Source organism: Ascidiella aspersa, chromosome 9 (assembly GCF_963924565.1).
Source record: "Ascidiella aspersa chromosome 9, kaAscAspe10.2, whole genome shotgun sequence".
NCBI classification, from domain to species: domain Eukaryota; kingdom Metazoa; phylum Chordata; class Ascidiacea; order Phlebobranchia; family Ascidiidae; genus Ascidiella; species Ascidiella aspersa.
In genome coordinates, this window is record NC_139455.1 from 18,594,245 (window position 1) to 18,612,121 (window position 17,877).

At 37.5% G+C, this 17,877-nt stretch overlaps 3 protein-coding genes across 3 annotated transcripts in view; 1 reads left to right on the forward strand and 2 right to left on the reverse strand.

Moving 5' to 3' along the window:
* The window catches only part of LOC146133407 (uncharacterized), a 32,904-nt gene extending 19,666 nt beyond the window's left edge, over window positions 1-13,238 (reverse strand). Inside the window, exons 1-15 of the mRNA XM_083397732.1 lie at window positions 13,207-13,238; window positions 12,781-13,019; window positions 12,289-12,405; window positions 10,322-10,486; window positions 9,868-9,998; window positions 8,940-9,103; window positions 6,496-6,596; window positions 5,737-5,909; window positions 5,234-5,352; window positions 4,822-4,921; window positions 3,491-3,687; window positions 3,119-3,346; window positions 1,524-1,667; window positions 779-977; window positions 57-179 (exon numbers count right to left, since the gene is read on the reverse strand). Of these exons, the coding sequence (XP_083253858.1) occupies window positions 57-179; window positions 779-977; window positions 1,524-1,667; window positions 3,119-3,346; window positions 3,491-3,687; window positions 4,822-4,921; window positions 5,234-5,352; window positions 5,737-5,909; window positions 6,496-6,596; window positions 8,940-9,103; window positions 9,868-9,998; window positions 10,322-10,486; window positions 12,289-12,405; window positions 12,781-13,019; window positions 13,207-13,238 (2,232 nt within the window). The remainder of the gene's footprint in view (window positions 1-56; window positions 180-778; window positions 978-1,523; window positions 1,668-3,118; window positions 3,347-3,490; window positions 3,688-4,821; window positions 4,922-5,233; window positions 5,353-5,736; window positions 5,910-6,495; window positions 6,597-8,939; window positions 9,104-9,867; window positions 9,999-10,321; window positions 10,487-12,288; window positions 12,406-12,780; window positions 13,020-13,206) is intronic.
* LOC146133404 (uncharacterized) overlaps window positions 1-17,877 on the reverse strand; it is a 280,938-nt gene that overhangs the window by 44,649 nt on the left and 218,412 nt on the right. The window lies entirely within an intron of this gene.
* LOC146133408 (fatty acid-binding protein, brain-like) lies at window positions 14,908-17,636 on the forward strand. The gene is made up of 5 exons (XM_083397163.1): window positions 14,908-14,920; window positions 15,858-15,971; window positions 16,072-16,247; window positions 16,780-16,890; window positions 17,586-17,636. The coding sequence occupies exons 2-5, from the start codon at window positions 15,899-15,901 to the stop codon at window positions 17,634-17,636; spliced, it is 411 nt and encodes a 136-aa protein (XP_083253289.1). The 5' UTR covers window positions 14,908-14,920; window positions 15,858-15,898.

The following is a 17,877-nucleotide window of genomic DNA, read 5'->3' on the forward strand; positions in this document are numbered from 1 at the left end:
GTCAAAGTTAGTTCATCGTGCTTTTTAACACTTCTGTATATGTTGCTAAAATTTACCTTTAGCAGTTCAGGGTTGTCCTTATTGTTGTGCTTAAAGACCTCGTAAAAGTCAAGGTTTTGAAGCAGACGGTCCCGGGCGCTGGTTTCTGGGTGTCGCCGCGCAAGGCAGTAGATTTGAGCCTGAAATTGGCAATGAGAAAATTTTAGTCATATTTGATGAATTCGAATTAACTGCTAAAATTCTCATTCTCGCGACAAGAGTATAATATCCATTTTAATTTAAAATAATTTAACCATAAGTTAGACGTACCTTTAGTTTACATTTTGCTTAAATTCTAGTTGAAGCAAACCACATAATACTAGTTTTAAGCTATTTTTAAATAGATTAACAATATAAATTATTGTATTCTTCGCAGTCATTGCTTTTTAGAGTCGTTACATATCGAAATTTTAAATTGACGAAAGGAAGTGAAATGTGTACAAGAGCTACTACAATAAATACTCATTGGCACAATAACCAATTAGCTTAACATTTTCTAGAAATCTAGCTCAAAATTCTAGCATCTAGTTTATAACAACCGAATCTTATTTAAAGCCAACGCGTCTTCATAATATGCTATCTATGCAGCTTAAACGCTGTTTAGTTTTTCGCAAAACACGGAAAATGTGCGAGGGCAAGCTTAGAAATCCCCGGTGCCCCCAACTGTTTAAATTGAGGCATGTAAGGGAAAATCTCCTTTTCAATAGTCGGTCTGGCTTGGGTTCATGTTGTTTCATACCTTGGTGGTCATGAGCAATTCCCTCAGTATGTAGGCTCCCAGGAAGCCAGTGGCGCCGGTGAGGAGGACCCTGGCCCGCCACAGCCGGTTCCCGAAGCGCATGGATCGCCAGAAGGCACGCAGTTGTATGTCCATGTTCACCTGGCCGATGCCGTGAATTACAACTTCGGCGTTTAGATCCAACTCCGACGACGATTCTCTGTCGAACATTTCCTCGGTTCAATAAATAAACTGCTGCTACCAGGCATAGTAATATTAGTCAAGAAACAGCTCCTCTGGTAATTGTAATTCCAACGTATGGCAAACTATGCAAGTCGCCTTCGTCAGGGCGAATGACACCGAACGCTTGTACAATTGTACGTTGGTAAAGAATTGCGATTATTAGAAAGCTGTTTTGTGAATAATATTTCCTCGGTTGTTAAGGATGTGCGAAATACTGCTTACGAATATAACTACAGTGAACCAAAGCAATAAACTAAGAGAGGGCTTTTGGCTCTTTTATCTAGTTATGAATGCTTTTTGCATAAATCCGGATATTTTTGGCAAATTTTGAAACAATCCGTCAATAAACATTAACACTTCGCAAATTTAAACGCGATTTCAATTAACTCTGGTTCGTGTATCATACACCAAAATTTGGAAAAAAAACTGAAAACGGGGTGGCTAGAACGAAAAGGTTAGGAACCACTCATGCATAAGAATCTCCAACTTCATTTTGACATAAAACCGGCATTTTTTAACTTACTGTTCCTTGCTCCCGTTCTGTCCGTTGTCAAGCCACTTCGCAAGTCCAACAATCGTCGGGTTCGAGAACAGAACCTGCATTGTGATGTCACAGCTGTAGTGCTCGCGAATTTTGCTCAGCAGTCGAGCGGCCAGAAGCGAGTGCCTAAAATAAAGAAAAAACTAATATTGATCCATATTGATTGGTGGTATACGGTACACTTTTTCCCCTTAAGGGAGCAGACCTCTTACACATCAAAAGACCATCTACATCAGTGGTTCTCAACCTTTTATAGCTTACGGACCGGTAAAATTTCAAAACAAATTTGGCGGACCCGTGGACCTTAAACAATCAAAATCAACGAAAAATGCAAATATGACAAAAGTATGCAACTTAAAAGCAAAGAGTGGAAACTTAAATTCATTGAGCAATTTGCTGCTGTTTTTTTTATATCATACCGGTACGTGTTATACGTGGTTCTATTAAAGTTTTTCATATACAACTGGTCCTAAAATTTACGACTTAAACGATCAGTAGCCTAATTTTTTTAAACAGTTGGGCACAACATTTGCACCATTGTGACGTACGATAAAGTACAAAGTAGACTATTAACTCTATGTTACGTCACAATGTTGCAAATTACTCAGCTGGCGAAATTCTAAATTTGGTGGACAAGCAATCAGCATCTTGCATTTTGTAGTTGAGATTTAAGATTGTAATATATTTGGCGGACCGGCAGGAAAGTTTACGCGGACCGGCGGTTGAGAACCACTGATCTACCTAACACCCCGATTCAAGAAATATAAAGTTTCTACAATTTCATATTGCGCGTTAGGCATTGTACGGATAATAAATATTTGTGTTTTTGAGATAAAAAGGGCAAATTTATAGCTCCTTTATATTCTTTTTACGTCTTACTACTCCATCCAACCAATATGCTCCTAAATCAGGGGTTCTTAACTTTTTTTACCGCGGACCCCTAAAGAAGTTTTTGCTTCGCATGGACCACGTTGGGGAAGAAATTTTTAAAGATGACGTCATAAATTTACGTCACAACACAAATAAACTTTATAAACCTTCTGTTTTCGGTTCAAAAATATGTTAGAGTGAATTCATTCAGAGCAAAAATGTTTTATGTTTAATTAAAATCTTTTTCTTTAAAAATTTGATTACTTCTTCCGACATTAATAGACATCTATAATTGGCTAATATACATTCCTGGTCAAATCACAGTTGCGCGTGCGTGGATGGATGCTTTACTATAGGTTTCAACCAGAGTTGCTTCACTAGGATTAAACCAGAGGATCAATTGTAATTTGTAATTTTAATGTAATTAATTACAGTTTTAATGGAATTTTAATGTATTTAAGGCGTTTTTATTCTGTGTAGTTTTAATTGAATTTTGTCTCAATACATTGATATTGAGAAAATTGAAGTTTCAGTAATGTTCCATAAGCTGTTTTCCATATTTCAGCAGAAATATAAAACTTAGTAAATTACAATTTTGTAATTGTAATTGAAACAATAAAGGGAGTAATTGTAATTCTAAATCCACTTGATAAATTAATGTAATTCATCCAACTCTGGTTTAAACTAGATCAAATTATTGTCCTCACCCTCCCAGATCAAAGAAGCTCTCCTGGACATCGATAAACTCCATCTGGAGGATCTCCTTCCAGGCCGATTCCAGAAACTCCTCCGACTCCGAGATGGGAGCGCTCCGATCCTCCCCGCCACTTAGTGACCTGGATGACGTAAAGAGCTGGACTTCGGAGGCTCGACGCGAGAAGACGGAGGGAAGAGCCTTCTTGTCTAACTTCCCGGATGCGGGAAGAACGGGAATGCTGGAAATCGGATTCGGGTGAACATGTAATTACTTGGCGATACGAGAGTTCATCAAAAATAATTGTATATGCAACATTCAGGAAAATATATTTAGGAAGGAACTAAAATTAATTAGCTTATCATATAGAATGGCAAAACCACACCTGCCGAGGAACACGAAGTAGGTGGGGATCATGTAGAAGGGGAGCTTTGACTTGAGAGCGTCCCGGATGGTCTTTTTGGTGGCTCCTTCCTCCGGAACGACATAAGCCACCAGCTGTTTGTCCTGACCTTCCTCTCCTACTGCTAAAACCACGCACGCGTTCACCGACTCCAGTTCGACCAGGGCGTTTTCCACCGCCTAAAGCATGCATCGATTGCAAGCATAAAAGTGTTAAAAAACTTAGCTTACATCCTTATAGTCTGATGATGTCGTTCTGCAGTATCAGATTAGAAAGCGAATGATTTTTTCAGGTTACCTTGTCGTTGTTATAGGGTCTTAACCATCTTAGCAATTGCCACTATAATTATGCACATTGTGCTTCATAATTCGAACTGACCACTGATAATGACACACATTCCACATTCCTCACCGAAATCAGTAACAAAGTACTCCTATAACCAAGGAATTGTGTAGACGTGTGTTTTCTTTACCCAGGGCCTATAACGTTCAAGCTTAAAATGATTTAAATTTTACTTGTTGAAAGTCATACGAGCACTCTGATGCTGTAGAACAGGGGTTCTTAAACTTTTTTTTACCGCGGACCCCTTAATTTTTTCTTTGCTTCGTGTGGAACACGTATAGGCAAGGAATTAAAAAAAATGACGTCATAGACTTCAAAAATCTGCAGTTTTCGGTCCACAATATGTAAAAGTAAAGTTGAGTCTAAATCAGTGATTCTCAACCTTTTTTAGAGCCAGAGCCGCATTTCAAACCTAAGGTTTGCAAGGAGCCGCATAAAAAACAACAGAATAGGCATATAATTAAAAAACATTAAAATAGCAACAAGAAAACAACAAATATATATTACGCTAGCCTAGGCTAACTAATTAACAGTGTTTGCCATAGCTTTGCCTATTGCCATAGCTTGTCGATCAGGACTAAATATATTGTGACGTAACAAACCACAAAATTATTTTAAACAGCGGGACGGAAGTAACCGGGTAACATTAGTACTTCGTACTCGGGATCCTTGCTACAATTCATTAATTCTTGGTTTATCTTACTTTCTTTGTTGCAATTCTGCTACTACAAACTAATTTTTCACTACCTTAGTGAGAGCCACAAAATGTACAATTCAGAGCCGCGGTTGAGAATCACTGGTCTAAATTCATCAGTGCATAACCGTTTTATTTTTAATAATTTTTTTTTTTAAATTAATTACTTCTTAAATATACACTAATATAAGTTGGCATTCATGGACCCCCTAAAACTAGTTCATGGGCTTCATCCCAGTTCAAGAACCCTTGCTGTAGAATAATTATCTATTCCAACCTGTATTTCGATGCTGTAGCCTCGTATCTTCACCATTGTATCGCATCGTCCGCATATCTCCAGGTTTCTGTCGCTACGGATTAATCCCCAATCGCCCGTCCTTATCACAAAATAATAAATATGCTTCGATTACTTTTAATTAAGTGTGAAATACTTGGCCGACTCAACTTTAGTGCAAACAAGTATTTTAAACAACCGCTGTAAAAAAGCTGGTCCAACTTTTAGAACGATTTTCTTTTTAAAATTTTAAACGGAAACTAATACCACCTTTGCGTTGGTTGCTTGGTGGCAAGTTAAACATAGAAACCGTAAATATATGTGATATTTTTGACAGACCTTTGCTGATTGTTAAATCGTAAATAGGCCGATATCGCTAAATACCTGCCCGCATTGATAAGTGCGAAACTCTTACCTGTACAGTTGGTCGCCAAATGACGTCACTACTCCTTCTGGAATCGAAATGAAGCGTACTTTGTTTAGTTCATCTCGATTCAAGTATCCGTGAGCCAGGGTTGGACCTCCCACGTATATCTGCGTTGCATAGAGTTTAAATACCGTGGCTATAATTTTTACACTTTTTAATGTTAGATTTTGAGATAGAAAGCGAAGTCACTGAGGAACACAACGAAAGGCACTACATCTGTGCTCAAAAATGTTGGTAAAACAATTAAACAAACATTTTTTAGAAGAAATTACTTAAAAAATAACTCTTTATTCTAGTTTTTATGTAGTGTTGAACTTGTTTAATTTAGTTAAATAAATTCGCTAAAAATCAAAAGTACGATTTTACATATTGATATGTTAATTTTTATTTTGTTTAGTTAAAATATGCATTTCAAAAACTCAACAGACAACGAAATAAAAATTAGGGTTCTCTAAATATGGCCATGTACTTTTAAATAAAAAAGCTCTAACCTCGCCTGGCATTCCGACAGGCTGCGGTTTTCCATTTTCGTCCAGAATTACCACATTCACTTCCGGGTAGACTTTTCCCACGGGTGCGAACTTTCTGCGTTTGGCTGAATTCTTTTCCTCGCCTTCTTCCTGAAGGAACTTGTTCAAGTCGCAGTAAGAAACGTCATGGGACTCTGCAAGTCAAAAAAACGAGCAAATGTCACCTGTTTTACACTTGTTTATAAAAGCATCCATTTTGATTGGCAGTTTATAAGTAACATGTTTGACTTTTATTGTTTTGTTACATAATTGTCATGCAACTAGGAGTACAATTCTTTTCTACCTTCCTGCCAGACAGCATTACAGTCCCTATATCCGTCAAACATCTTTTGCGTAAATGCTTGCCGGAATTTTGACTTAAAATTTTGGGCAGTCGTAAATTATGAAATGCAGTCGTTTTTGGTCCCGTTTTGGGCAATGGTTTGTAGTATTTTGTCTCCCCACTAACTCGCAAGGAGCCCACATACAGTCAATCGCACTATAGCGAGCATGTTTAGCGACGAATTTTTTTTGATTGTTTTTGGTGTATACTTGCTATGACTTATGATTGCCCTTTAGGTTTTCTATTTTTTGAAATGTTAATATTTTGCTAGGAATTTTAATTAGAGCCATATGCAATATCAAAAGCCCCAGATTGTCACTTTTCGCTAACACTTTGTTAGTTAAGGTACTGTATAACTTGCTTTTCAGAACATAAAAAAGTTAGTTGTGTGAACAAACCTGATATGCTGTACAAGTTGAAAAATTTGACCCAAGGCAGCTTGGCAGAACACCTGTCGAGCAATGAAGTGGTAACCACCTCACCGCAGAACCAAATTAATCTGTAAAAAAGGCAATGTTTTGAATAAATTACTTCATTATTTTAAGACGCTCCAGTCGCTCCATGGTTTATTACCAAGCGTATAAATGACCAAAACATTTTCAGCCAATGTTTGCCTGCTCGACGTTTTCTACTCAGGGAAAATTTGTAGCTACAATATACATTGTATGCTACAGTTGCAGTCAGTTGTCAACATGGCAGTTTTTCAACAAGAACCTAATACTTTCTTTTTATTGTACACCACTAGTTTGAACGATAACCTCAGGTTTCCTAAAGTTACTTGTTTAGACGTCCCTTTATGACGTAAGTTTGTGGCCTTTTTTCTGAACATTTTTATGCGTTTCTGCAAAAACATTTTGCTTTCGTTCAGAAATTCTTTCTACTTTCCACCCTGCTTTTACACCTTTTTATTGCGTTAGTTTAAAACTGTTTCACATTCAATAAAACTACAAATCAGTACTGGACGTGTTTTTCCCACTATGACGACACAAAGCAAAATTTTAAAATCCAAGTAGCCTAATTTATTGTCTTATTTTTTTGAAGATTGTTGCACATTTATTTATAGTATTGTTTCTTATCTGAATCTTGAGTTAAAACGAGATAGCAAAGTGTATATCATTCAAAAAGGAGAACATTAGGGAAAGAAAATAATTAAAAGTAAGGTTTGTATTTTTCTGTCGGGAAAAAGTCATGGAATCAGAAGAAATTGAAACTGAATCAGAGTCTTCAGAAAAGGGAAGTCTGATGAACAAACTGATTAGAAAGCGACGGGATGATTTCGAATCGGGCGAAAAATCAGAATCCGAGTCCAGCATCGACTTGTCCACAGATTCCGAGTCGAATTCGAAAGCACTTGAGTTAATGATGCGTAGCCAAGGAACAAGTCCCGAATTTTCGAGCGACGACTCTTGGAGTTACAACGACGACCGCATTTCAGAAGACGAACCGGACATTGAAAAAATGGCGGCGGCCTTTCAGGAGTTCCACCTGGGTCGAGACTTTGCCGAGGTGGGCCAAATAAGCGAGCTGGTTCCCAAACCGGACAGGTACCACTATCCGCTTCTGGTCACCACGGTCCCGAAAAACGACCAAATATGGTCGGTCGGGAACATATGGAACATCGTCAACCTGGCGGCGGCCGAGATCTACCGGCAGAAAATCTGCGACAAGAATTTCGTGGAAATTCGCCGATCCGTGATCGACAATGTGCTGAAGCCTTTAAACGGCGAAAGTTCGGACGAGGATGATGAACCGGTGAGAAACGAAGAAGGCATCGTAACCCCAGAGGCACAGACCGCTTGGTTTAGGAAAATGGTGGCGTGATGGGATCTCATTAGCGAGATTGGAAACTTTGGATTTTGCGCGAGGGAGACGATTTTGCAGCCTGAAATTGCGCGGCTGTAATAACATTTCTTCCCAAATTTGCGCGGCTGTAACAACGTTATTTGTAAAATTTGCATGGCTGAAAATGGAACTGAAAACCGTTAGCGCGACGAAAGTTTTGTGCGTTTGGGCGGATAAACCCCCCGCCCAGGCCTTATACTTTCTAACCTGGATCATCAGTACTGATTTCCCTTTGGAAGATGTTGCACTTGTCAATTGTCGATTCTACTGTTTACAGGGGTGAGATGGACCTCCATATGGGCCCGTGTTCACTAAAGAACCGTAAGAAGATAGCCGGCTTGTTTAGCATTCTTGGTTTGGAAATTGTTTGATAACCTTTCGAAATGAGGCATTTTCTATTTTAATGGACTTGCTTTTATTGTTTTAATCGGACCATTTGGTCTGCAATAGCCTAAAATAGCCATATGGAGAATTTTTAGTTTCTGTTGTTTTCTTTCGGTTGCCTCAACAAAATTAATAAACTGATCAAAGCTTTTTTTTGTAAATTGGTAAATATAGAAAAACAGTTTGCTATAATTTCGTTTGATAAATATTAGGCCAGCTTCGCATGATGCTTGCAGTTTATACAAGATTAGTTTTAGTGATAAATTGTTGGTTTTGTTGCAAAGTAAAACTATTTGCTCGATTTTTTTTTCAACTTATATCAATAAAAGCGATTTAAATCGATAATTTTATTTTGTTACGAGTATACGCTAGACAATTTCTGCTCTCATTTTCTCATTGTGTAATTTTTAATTTCCCACTATGTTATGTAATAGAAACATAGCCTACTTTGTGGTATAGGCGGTAATTATAGTTTTTGACCCTTCCTTGAAAGTAGCCCGACATTCCGCTAAATAGAAAAGCAAATATTTCTGATGCAGTCATTTTTCACTTTCCATTGGGCATTTAGTGCCTAAATTCCTGGGTTTAATTGCCTTGAGAAAACTGTACACTATACCTCATCGATGCAAAATCTCCCATGCTGACGTCAGGAGCATCCAGAACCGTCTCCAGGAGCGAAGGAGTGAACAACATTCGGGTGATGGAATGCTCCTTGATGAACTTGGACAGCAGGAGAGGATCGTAGATCGTTGTATCCGGGATTACGTACAGGGGAAAACCCTAAATAACCAGTAGTGTATAAGTTCTTTTCTGCGCATTTTGCTTTTTAAGGCTACGCGTTCAGTAGCAAAGTGGCTTGATTAGTCCATAAACAAAACGTTTAACGTTACCCTAAAACACGAAACAGTGGCTGATGACCAAGTTCGAAAATCTGGTATAAATGTTTATGACCCGGACACTGACTTTAAAATAAAAACAACGATTTTAATGCGACAAGAGTGAACTAAAAACAATTAGGTTATAAATGTCTCACAGAGGGTAAAAAATACCTGAAAATAAGTTAAATGTATCACCATATACTAAACGCCACCGAATGAGTCATTAACTTTATCGTTTTTAAACTTTTGCCTTAATTGAAATAAATGCCCACCTTAGTGGGTCCTAACCTTTTTTGGCTTGCGGCACCTTAAAGATATAATAAATAATTAAATAGGCTACAAGCATTTTCTCTAGGTGGTTTACCTGGCATTAAACATTATTGAAACAGCAGACATTAACTTACTGTACACACGGTTGAAATAACCTTCTTGGTTTATTGCACTCTTTTCTCTTTTATCGAGCACAAAAATTGTATCAATAAGCTCACTAATAGAGCAAAACTTGAACTTTAAAATAATCCTGAACACTTTTTTGCCACCCTTAAGCATTACGAAAGGCGCGTCAGGGTGGTTGAGAACCACTGGTCTACCTAATCATGTCCTTAACTGCCGGCACAAAAATCCCGAAACCAGTAGAAACCGTCGACTAAATTATCACCTAGCTACCTTCAGCAAGGGACGTAGCATCTCCCAAACGAAGAAAACGTTGCAGGCCACACGGTCGTTCTCTTGGAACGGAGTCACTAGGTGTCGCCACGCGTAGGAGAACACGGCGCCTCGGTGTGGACACATTATACCTAAAAAAACACAAAACATTTGGTTATAAGCAAAGTACAAATGTGTACTATTTTTCCACAAATTGTGAAAAGGTAAATGTTTGGCCCTACTAACTTGAAAACCGCTTAGATTAAATTCGAGAACATACTGCTTTTTAATTTTAAAAATTGAATTCGGTAAGGTTAAAGTTGCCTTGTGTCGTATTTATTCCCACGCTTAAAAAAACTTTGTTTCGAAACTCAAATTACTTTATTTTCTACTACAACCATAAGTTGGGTAGCAACATATATTTAGCCTCAAATCTGCGACTTAATTTACACCTTCGGTACTATACAAACAATACCTTTTGGTTTTCCAGTTGTTCCAGAAGAGTAAACCACGTAAGCCAAATCGTCGAGTTCAACTTTTCTTCTTTCGATTTTCTTCCCATTTTCGATTGCCTTCTGATTTGCTTGCTTGAGCATATCTTGCCAGTCGTCGTCCAGAATTATTGTTCGTTGTTTCTTGCCTACGGGTGGACATAAGCATTGCGAAATTGACTACTTTTGAACCAGTGTTTTTAGCAGTTTCTAAAAAAGATTATGAGGCGGCCCTGCAACTTTTTCGATGATTCGTGGTCCATTAAAACGGAAGACAAAATTAAAAGGAAAGTTTGAAATAAAAGATAATCGTTGACTAAGAGTCAAAACAGATTTTTAAGATAATGATCGCAGTTTTTAAATTATTGTGAATCAGGAAAGAATCCAACCGAGAACCAAATTTCTAGAAATGAAATGTGACGATTCGTCACGTACACAATATTTTCATAGATGTGACGTTTATTTTTACTAAGGAATGCGTTTTTAATACTTTTCCCTTTGAGAACCATCTCAGGTTTTTGATTTGTTTTCAACAGACTGTTTAACTTGCTCGGTTTAAGTGTAGTAATTGCTAACACTTACACGCGGGGCACAAAGCACATTTGGGTTTCTCTCTTTACTTGACTTTATCATAGAAAAACATAACTGCAAATATAAATCGTTATATTGCATTTTCTTTTAATAGGCATCCTGAATTGATATAAATATACAGTACCAAGAAATAGTGTAAACTCAAAATGTAGCTGAAATTTAGTACCGGTATCATTAGTATAAACTATAAAGAATCAACAGAACCTATTTGTGGCGTACAACAAATCTAGCACTTTGTTTTATTTGCCAGTCTTATTTTTCCCAAATGAAACCGGAACGTCCCAACTATTCTTTGTTTATTATCTTCGACAGGCGCTTTTGAGTTCATAGCTGTGTAGGAATCACTATCAACTATCTCTTTGTTACCCGTATAGGTGCATATTATATGCATTGACATAGGGGCGACGGGGCGTGTTTCTCGATTAAAAGCATCGTTAACCATAGTTTTTTTCGCGGTCCCCATAAATCTGCTTCGCGGACCTTATATACTTACTGTATGTTTTAAGATAGAAAACAGCAACCCGATAAGGACTCCAGCCATAAGACCGAGACAAGAACAACACCAACGTCAGAATAAAACACAATTCGAAATAAGGCCAAAATAGGACTAAAACCTAATGGTATTACTACAGTCTAAATCAGAATAAATCCTAAATCCTTCGGAATAAAAAAAAAGTCAGAATCAGGCCTAAACAACACTTTAACTAACCCCAAACCCCACCCCTAAGTTCATCACTAACTCCCCTAATTATTTTAACACTAACCCATTTTCTAACCTAACCCATTACCCACCACTAACCCCAAACAGGACTAAAAGTCCGGTGTCAAAACAGCGGCGCCCTGACGGCGCCGGTCAGACTAGGGCGTCCAACCGTAGTCACCAAAAGGGCCGATGCCAGACCGATGGCCCCCGATCGTCCCATACCCTCTACTCACAGGTTCGGGGGTTATTTTGGCCATTTAGGCCTTATTCCCAAGAATTTAGGACTTATTCCGATGAATTTAGGCATTATTCCGATGAATTAGGACTATTTCCGATGAATTTAGGCCTTATTCCGATGAATTTAGGCCTTATTCCGACAGATTTTGGTGTTATTCAGACGATTTTGATATTATGCTGTACTGGAAATTACTGCGTATTTGGCTGTATTATGCCATTGGTCTTAATACTATGGTTTTATAGATTTTGGTGCTTTTGGTATTGTTGCTTTTCAGGTCTTATTGTGTGTTCCCGTTTGTCATATATAGGATAGAATTTTGTTAATTTTTATCAATCGAAAACCTTCGTTAACGTTTTTAAATAGGACCCTGTTTCGATAGGACCCTGTTAGAAACATTAAAAAAGGCGGGTAAAAATTACCTTGGAGTCGCAATGCCATAGTTTTGTTTGTGACGACACAAACTGGTTTGGCATCACTGAAAATGTCGTTGAGCAAACCGTCGGGGTAAGACACGTCTAATGGAATGTATGCTCCACCTGTGCAAGAATGAAAGTTTATTCACAGTAGACAGTAACTTGAGGTTTTGGAACTAGTATTGAAAGTTTGTAGTCTATAAAGTTTCCATTGAGCTTAACAGCAAAAGCCAAAAAAAATCCATTCGGTGATTACTTCATTTAGCACTTACTTTCAGATTATAAAGCAAATTCAAGATTTGATGTATAGCTTCAAACTGTTTTTCACAAACTCCTTATGTTCAGATTTAGCGATGCATTTTGTGCAATTTCTTAGTTAATTATATCGGTAGAAACCGAATGACGAAATATCGGGCATTTGGAACCACGAATCTATGGTACTTGACTATCAAATAAAATATCAAAGTGTTTTTTTGTTTAAGCACATGTCTAGTTTACCAGCTTTCAGGATTGCAACGTACGCAACCACGTACTCCAAACAACGTTCCATATAAATTCCAACGGATGAGTTGCGAACCACGCCGCACAGGATTAAATGGTCGGCGAGAGTGTCTGCCGCCCGGTTGAGTTCCTGGTAGGTCAGCTCACGACCTGAATTGTCAACCACGGCAATTGAGTCCGGAGTCAGTTTTGCCTGACGATCGAAAATCTCGTGCAGACATCCCAGCTCTTCGTACCTGTGCAAAAATCGACTTGAGGTGTTCGGTCTTTTGTTTTCAAATGATTAAGTATCTTGCTGGTATCTGTGCCAATATACCTATCTTTTACACAAAGCAAACTTTTTTCTATAGACCCAAACACTGTTGAACCCAGGCGATACTACAAATATCTCTTAAAAAAAGACATCAAATTTAAGATTTATACCTTTTCATTTCCTCGGTCCACGATTCTTCCATTGTGTTTGCTTTAGACTTAAACAAAAACGTTACAACGGAAAACAAGCTACGGGCTGTAAAACGACAAACATTGAACCAAATAAAATGCGATAGTCTGCGTTTAATGAGACGCCTGGGAGAAAATCATTTTTGGATACATTGATAAACATTTTACTTTTCTGTTTGTTCACAATTTTTTTATAATAATTAGCCCCGTGGATTTTCAAACAATCCATAGGGTACAAACAAATAAAAAAGTTTGAGAAATATTTTTGTAAAAGAATACACTATGTCAGAAAATACAAGTAAAATTTACAAAACAAAACAAAAAACATAAAAGAGGCCTTTTGTCAGGCTAACTTTCCTTTATCTACCAATTTGCAAAACATCGTGAAATTGTCTCAATAAAATTGTGTTTTTTCTGGACAATCCTAAGCACGCCACTGTACTGCTTGCAGTGTATAACTTTTCTGAGTGGACAACAACTAAAGCGTCATTGGTCATTCAACAAACATCGCGCCGGCCTTAAATCTGCTTCCGCTTCAGACTTATGATGACGTCGATTTTTAAGGATCAATAACATCAACAAAACGGTCGTCACGTCACGGTTAGGCAACTTAGTCAAGATACCGAGGGACGCACGCACAACGCACAATATTTCGAGTTTTATGAGAATCCAGTTACGCTTTAAAAGGTGCGAGGTCATAGTCCCTAAAACGTTTTTGCTAATTCGAACTAACTAAATGCGACGTCATATCTGACTATTTTAAAACTAAATCCTGCATCTGCAAATCACTGCAGGTAAAAGGTATTAGAATTCACATTTTTGAGGTCTTCGCAAAACGGTTATGTGGTCAGACACAACCTATTTTCTGAATTATATTGGCCTACAGCTTATTACTTTAAATGAGCTAGGAAAGATGTATTGTAATAAACAAAAGAACGTCAGTCTGACGACCATTATTTTTTTCGTAGCTGTTTGACAGCTAAAGTTGTTACTTTGTACAAAAACAAACAATGTTAGTCATGCCTTAATTACGCTTAATTCGACGAGTGACATTCTCACAACCAACTGGTTGTTAAATATCATGGATCGTGACATACAATGTTATTTTACATTTAACACCGGTACACATTTTGATTTCAGATATCTTCTCGGAAAGCAAAACCGTCTAATGTACTAAGCAACCTCGGCAAATCGAACTTATAACCGGTGTACCTCAGTGGACTTTGTCTTTGCAAATACGAAACGTTTGACTTCGTTTTAAAAACAGAATACGACCTGGCAGACAAACGCAGCAGCCACAATTTTCAACAACGTTTTGGCCTGATGTAATGCACTGATGAGTCGTGTTGCCATTGCATAAAAAACTTTAGTAGCTCAGGGATTGTGTGTGACGAGTAAACGCAACAATTTCGACAAAAGACTTTTTCATTTTTTAAAACAAGGTTTTTTGCAAAATAAGGTTTTATCAAATTTTCAGTGATTTAAAAAAAATAGCTCTTCACTATATTGCCGTTCAACGTAGATATAACAAAAAGACAAACTTTGACTCTTTTATATATTGAGCTGCGTTTCCGTATTATTGAAGAATCGCAATCTATGTTTCAAGTTATTTGTATAGTTTAAATATTGAATAAAATCACAAGTGAGCTTGGATCCCTGACCCATCGAATTATTTTTTTCTTAGACACAAGTGTTGGTATGCTTTCTTATGCCTATACATTTCAGCAACTTCCACCAGTGATCGTAAAATCTCTAAAATACACATAATCTCGTCGGACGGATTTATTGGAAGCAACATACAGCAATCGCGTTCGTCAGACCGCAATTGGTGTTGGTCTTCGTCGAAAAGTAAGCACGAGCAAATATTTGCAGCCTAGTTAGTCGAACTTCTGTCGCAGGTCGGTCCGGCAAACAAAAGCTGGCGACATGAGCAAGTTACAAACAACTGCTTGCGGTACAGAAATCAAAGTTCACGCTGGTGTCGTTGGCTGTCCCTGCCACGCTGGCAAAACCAGCCTGGCTGGAATGGCGTCGCAGTTTTTTAGGGATCTTGCAACACGATTTCTGGTTAAGCAATATGTCGTTAAAGGTCAGCCGAGTTCGAAAGGTTTAGTTGTGAAAGCAGTGAGTTGTAAATTATGGATAATTAGCCGCCAAGTTATAATTGACAATTTTTAGGGATCAGTTTTTAGAGTTTAAAGGGTGCAAAAATAGTACTTTCGTCCCAATTAAATTTCCTGTAATAGTTTATAATAATTGCTTAAAACAAATGTCCTTTTTAAAAAAGGAAGTATTAAGTTGATGTTAGAAGTTTAACAGCATATCTTAAAAAAACGAATTGCAGAAATAAATCATACATGTCATGTGTTTGACATGTGACAATCTACTCAAATTAAGTTAAAAAACAACAAGTTGTTTTAAGTTGTGTTAAGTAGTTTCTTCTGCGATTCTTTGTTGAAACCTACAGCCTTAATCCATTGCAATATAGTTGGCTCAAAAGCTTGATCTAGTTAAATATTAAATCACTTCAAAACCGAAATGACATCTGGCAATGACATGGCCCTGGTTTTAAGAAAGTTAGCAAAGCCGAAGTAACTCTGATTAACCTTTGTGGTATTGTTCTTTCACGTTAGTTTTGAAAACTGTTGATTGTCGGTTACGAAAAATTAAAAATATGCCTTCGCAACTCCTTGGAAAGTGGAAATTGGGAAAGAGTGAAAACTTCGACGAATATATGAAAGCAGTCGGTAAAACAAATTTGAACTTGTTTAAATTAGCCTTTAATTTTTTTTTAAATCGTCTTGACTTTTTGGGCCTTACCTAATACTTTGACGTTTATTCGCGCAGGGGTGAACGTTGCGTTGCGCAAGATGGGCGCCATCGTTAACTCGACCTCGGAAATAACGGATGAGGGGAACAACCGTGTACGGATCAACACCCAAAGTACATTTAAGTCCGCTGACGTCACTTTTCCGCTAGGCGAGGAAATCGAAGAGAACACGATGGACGGCAGACATTGCAAGGTTTGAACCTAAACAAGAACTCTCCAATAGCGTTATGACGTCACAAGGGAAAAATAGTTGCTGTTGTTTCACCCGTAGAAGCGCCTAACAGACTTTGCTGAGTAGCTTAATCCCTGTCAATGCTACGGCGCTCATTCCTGATTTAGTTTGGACAGAAATGGTATAGCCTAAACTTTAGAGTTATTTTTATCTCTTAAAATATGCCAGGCATAATTGTACGAATTGTCGAAATAGTTTATTTTGGTAGTTGTTTTCACAATAAGGCCCGCGGATCACAAATGGTCCACGAGAAAGCTTTAGGGACCTACGACACAACTTTTAGATGGATTTACTGATAAATTATTTTGATGGACTAAACCATTCTCATTTGTTTTTTGTCAGATGTTTGAGTAACTGTTTGTACCGCAATTTTTCTTAGTGTCCTTCATTAGTTTTAAAAAGTAAAGTGCATTTAACTGGTCATATGTAACGAGGTAAAATAGGGGTTTTAACTATGTTAAAAGCTAAAAGACTTCATATTTTTATAAAATAGAGCAAAATTGTCTGGGAAGGAGAAAACAAACTGCACCAGGTCCAAACTTGGAATGGAGATAAAAGAAAATGTACGCTAGACTGGATTTTCGAAAATGACGAAATGATTTTGGTATATATTGTTTACCATTTGTAGGTTTTATTGGATATTAAAATGTTAAACCGCGTGTCTTTACGCTGCTATCACACACCTATCAGGAAATTGTAAGCTTGTGCAACACTAAACAAACGAAGTTTGCTTTCCTTTATCATTTTCGTCCCCTATGTTATATCATTTTCAGTTTATTTTCTTGCTGTTTTTCAATCGAGACTGTTTACCCATACTTCCGGTGCGACCCTGGTATAACCTTTATAAGATTGATAAACCGTGACAGCTGTTGGAAAAACCTCTGACAATTTTGTCATAAGTGGTGTTAGTGACTTGACTGGTGCTGTGCACTTTCAGTTACTGTATTCAAATAAATTTACTTTACTTTAGTCTTTGGAAAAAATACTTTGACAATATAGAATATTTTTTTATATAGGTAATAATGATGGGTGTTTATAATTAAAAATTTACTTGAAGTTGAGTAGAGATAAGTTAGTTATAATTTATTTGGACAAGCACTATAGCCTTTGATTTCGGTAACTAATGACTTAAAATTCACTCGTTATTTGTCGCAAATAACTTAAGACTAGGTTATTTTGCCCATTACTGGCTAGGATTTCAGTTATTTCAAAACGATTGTTTACAGCCCTTTCCAAGTGGCGATTTCGCTTCGGAATTTATTTTCGTAACCTTCGAAAACATTTTGTTATTTTCTGCAGAGGCTGGAATGCGATGGAGTGGTTTCCACACGACACCACTCAAGATGCTGAGATGAGAATCGGACAGTGAAGATGTTTCACTTTAAACTATAATGAAAAGCGATATGTACATACAAAATTTAAAAGTTACTTGCTTAATTGTTTTGTATTTTCTATTTTGAAGTTTAGGTTAGGCTACTGAAAAATATTTTTTCAATAGCAACCAACACTTTAGAGGCGTAGCTAGGGGGGTGCGGTGAGGTATATATGTCCTCGTGCCCCAAGGTACAGGGGCGCCAAAATGAGGCTGCTT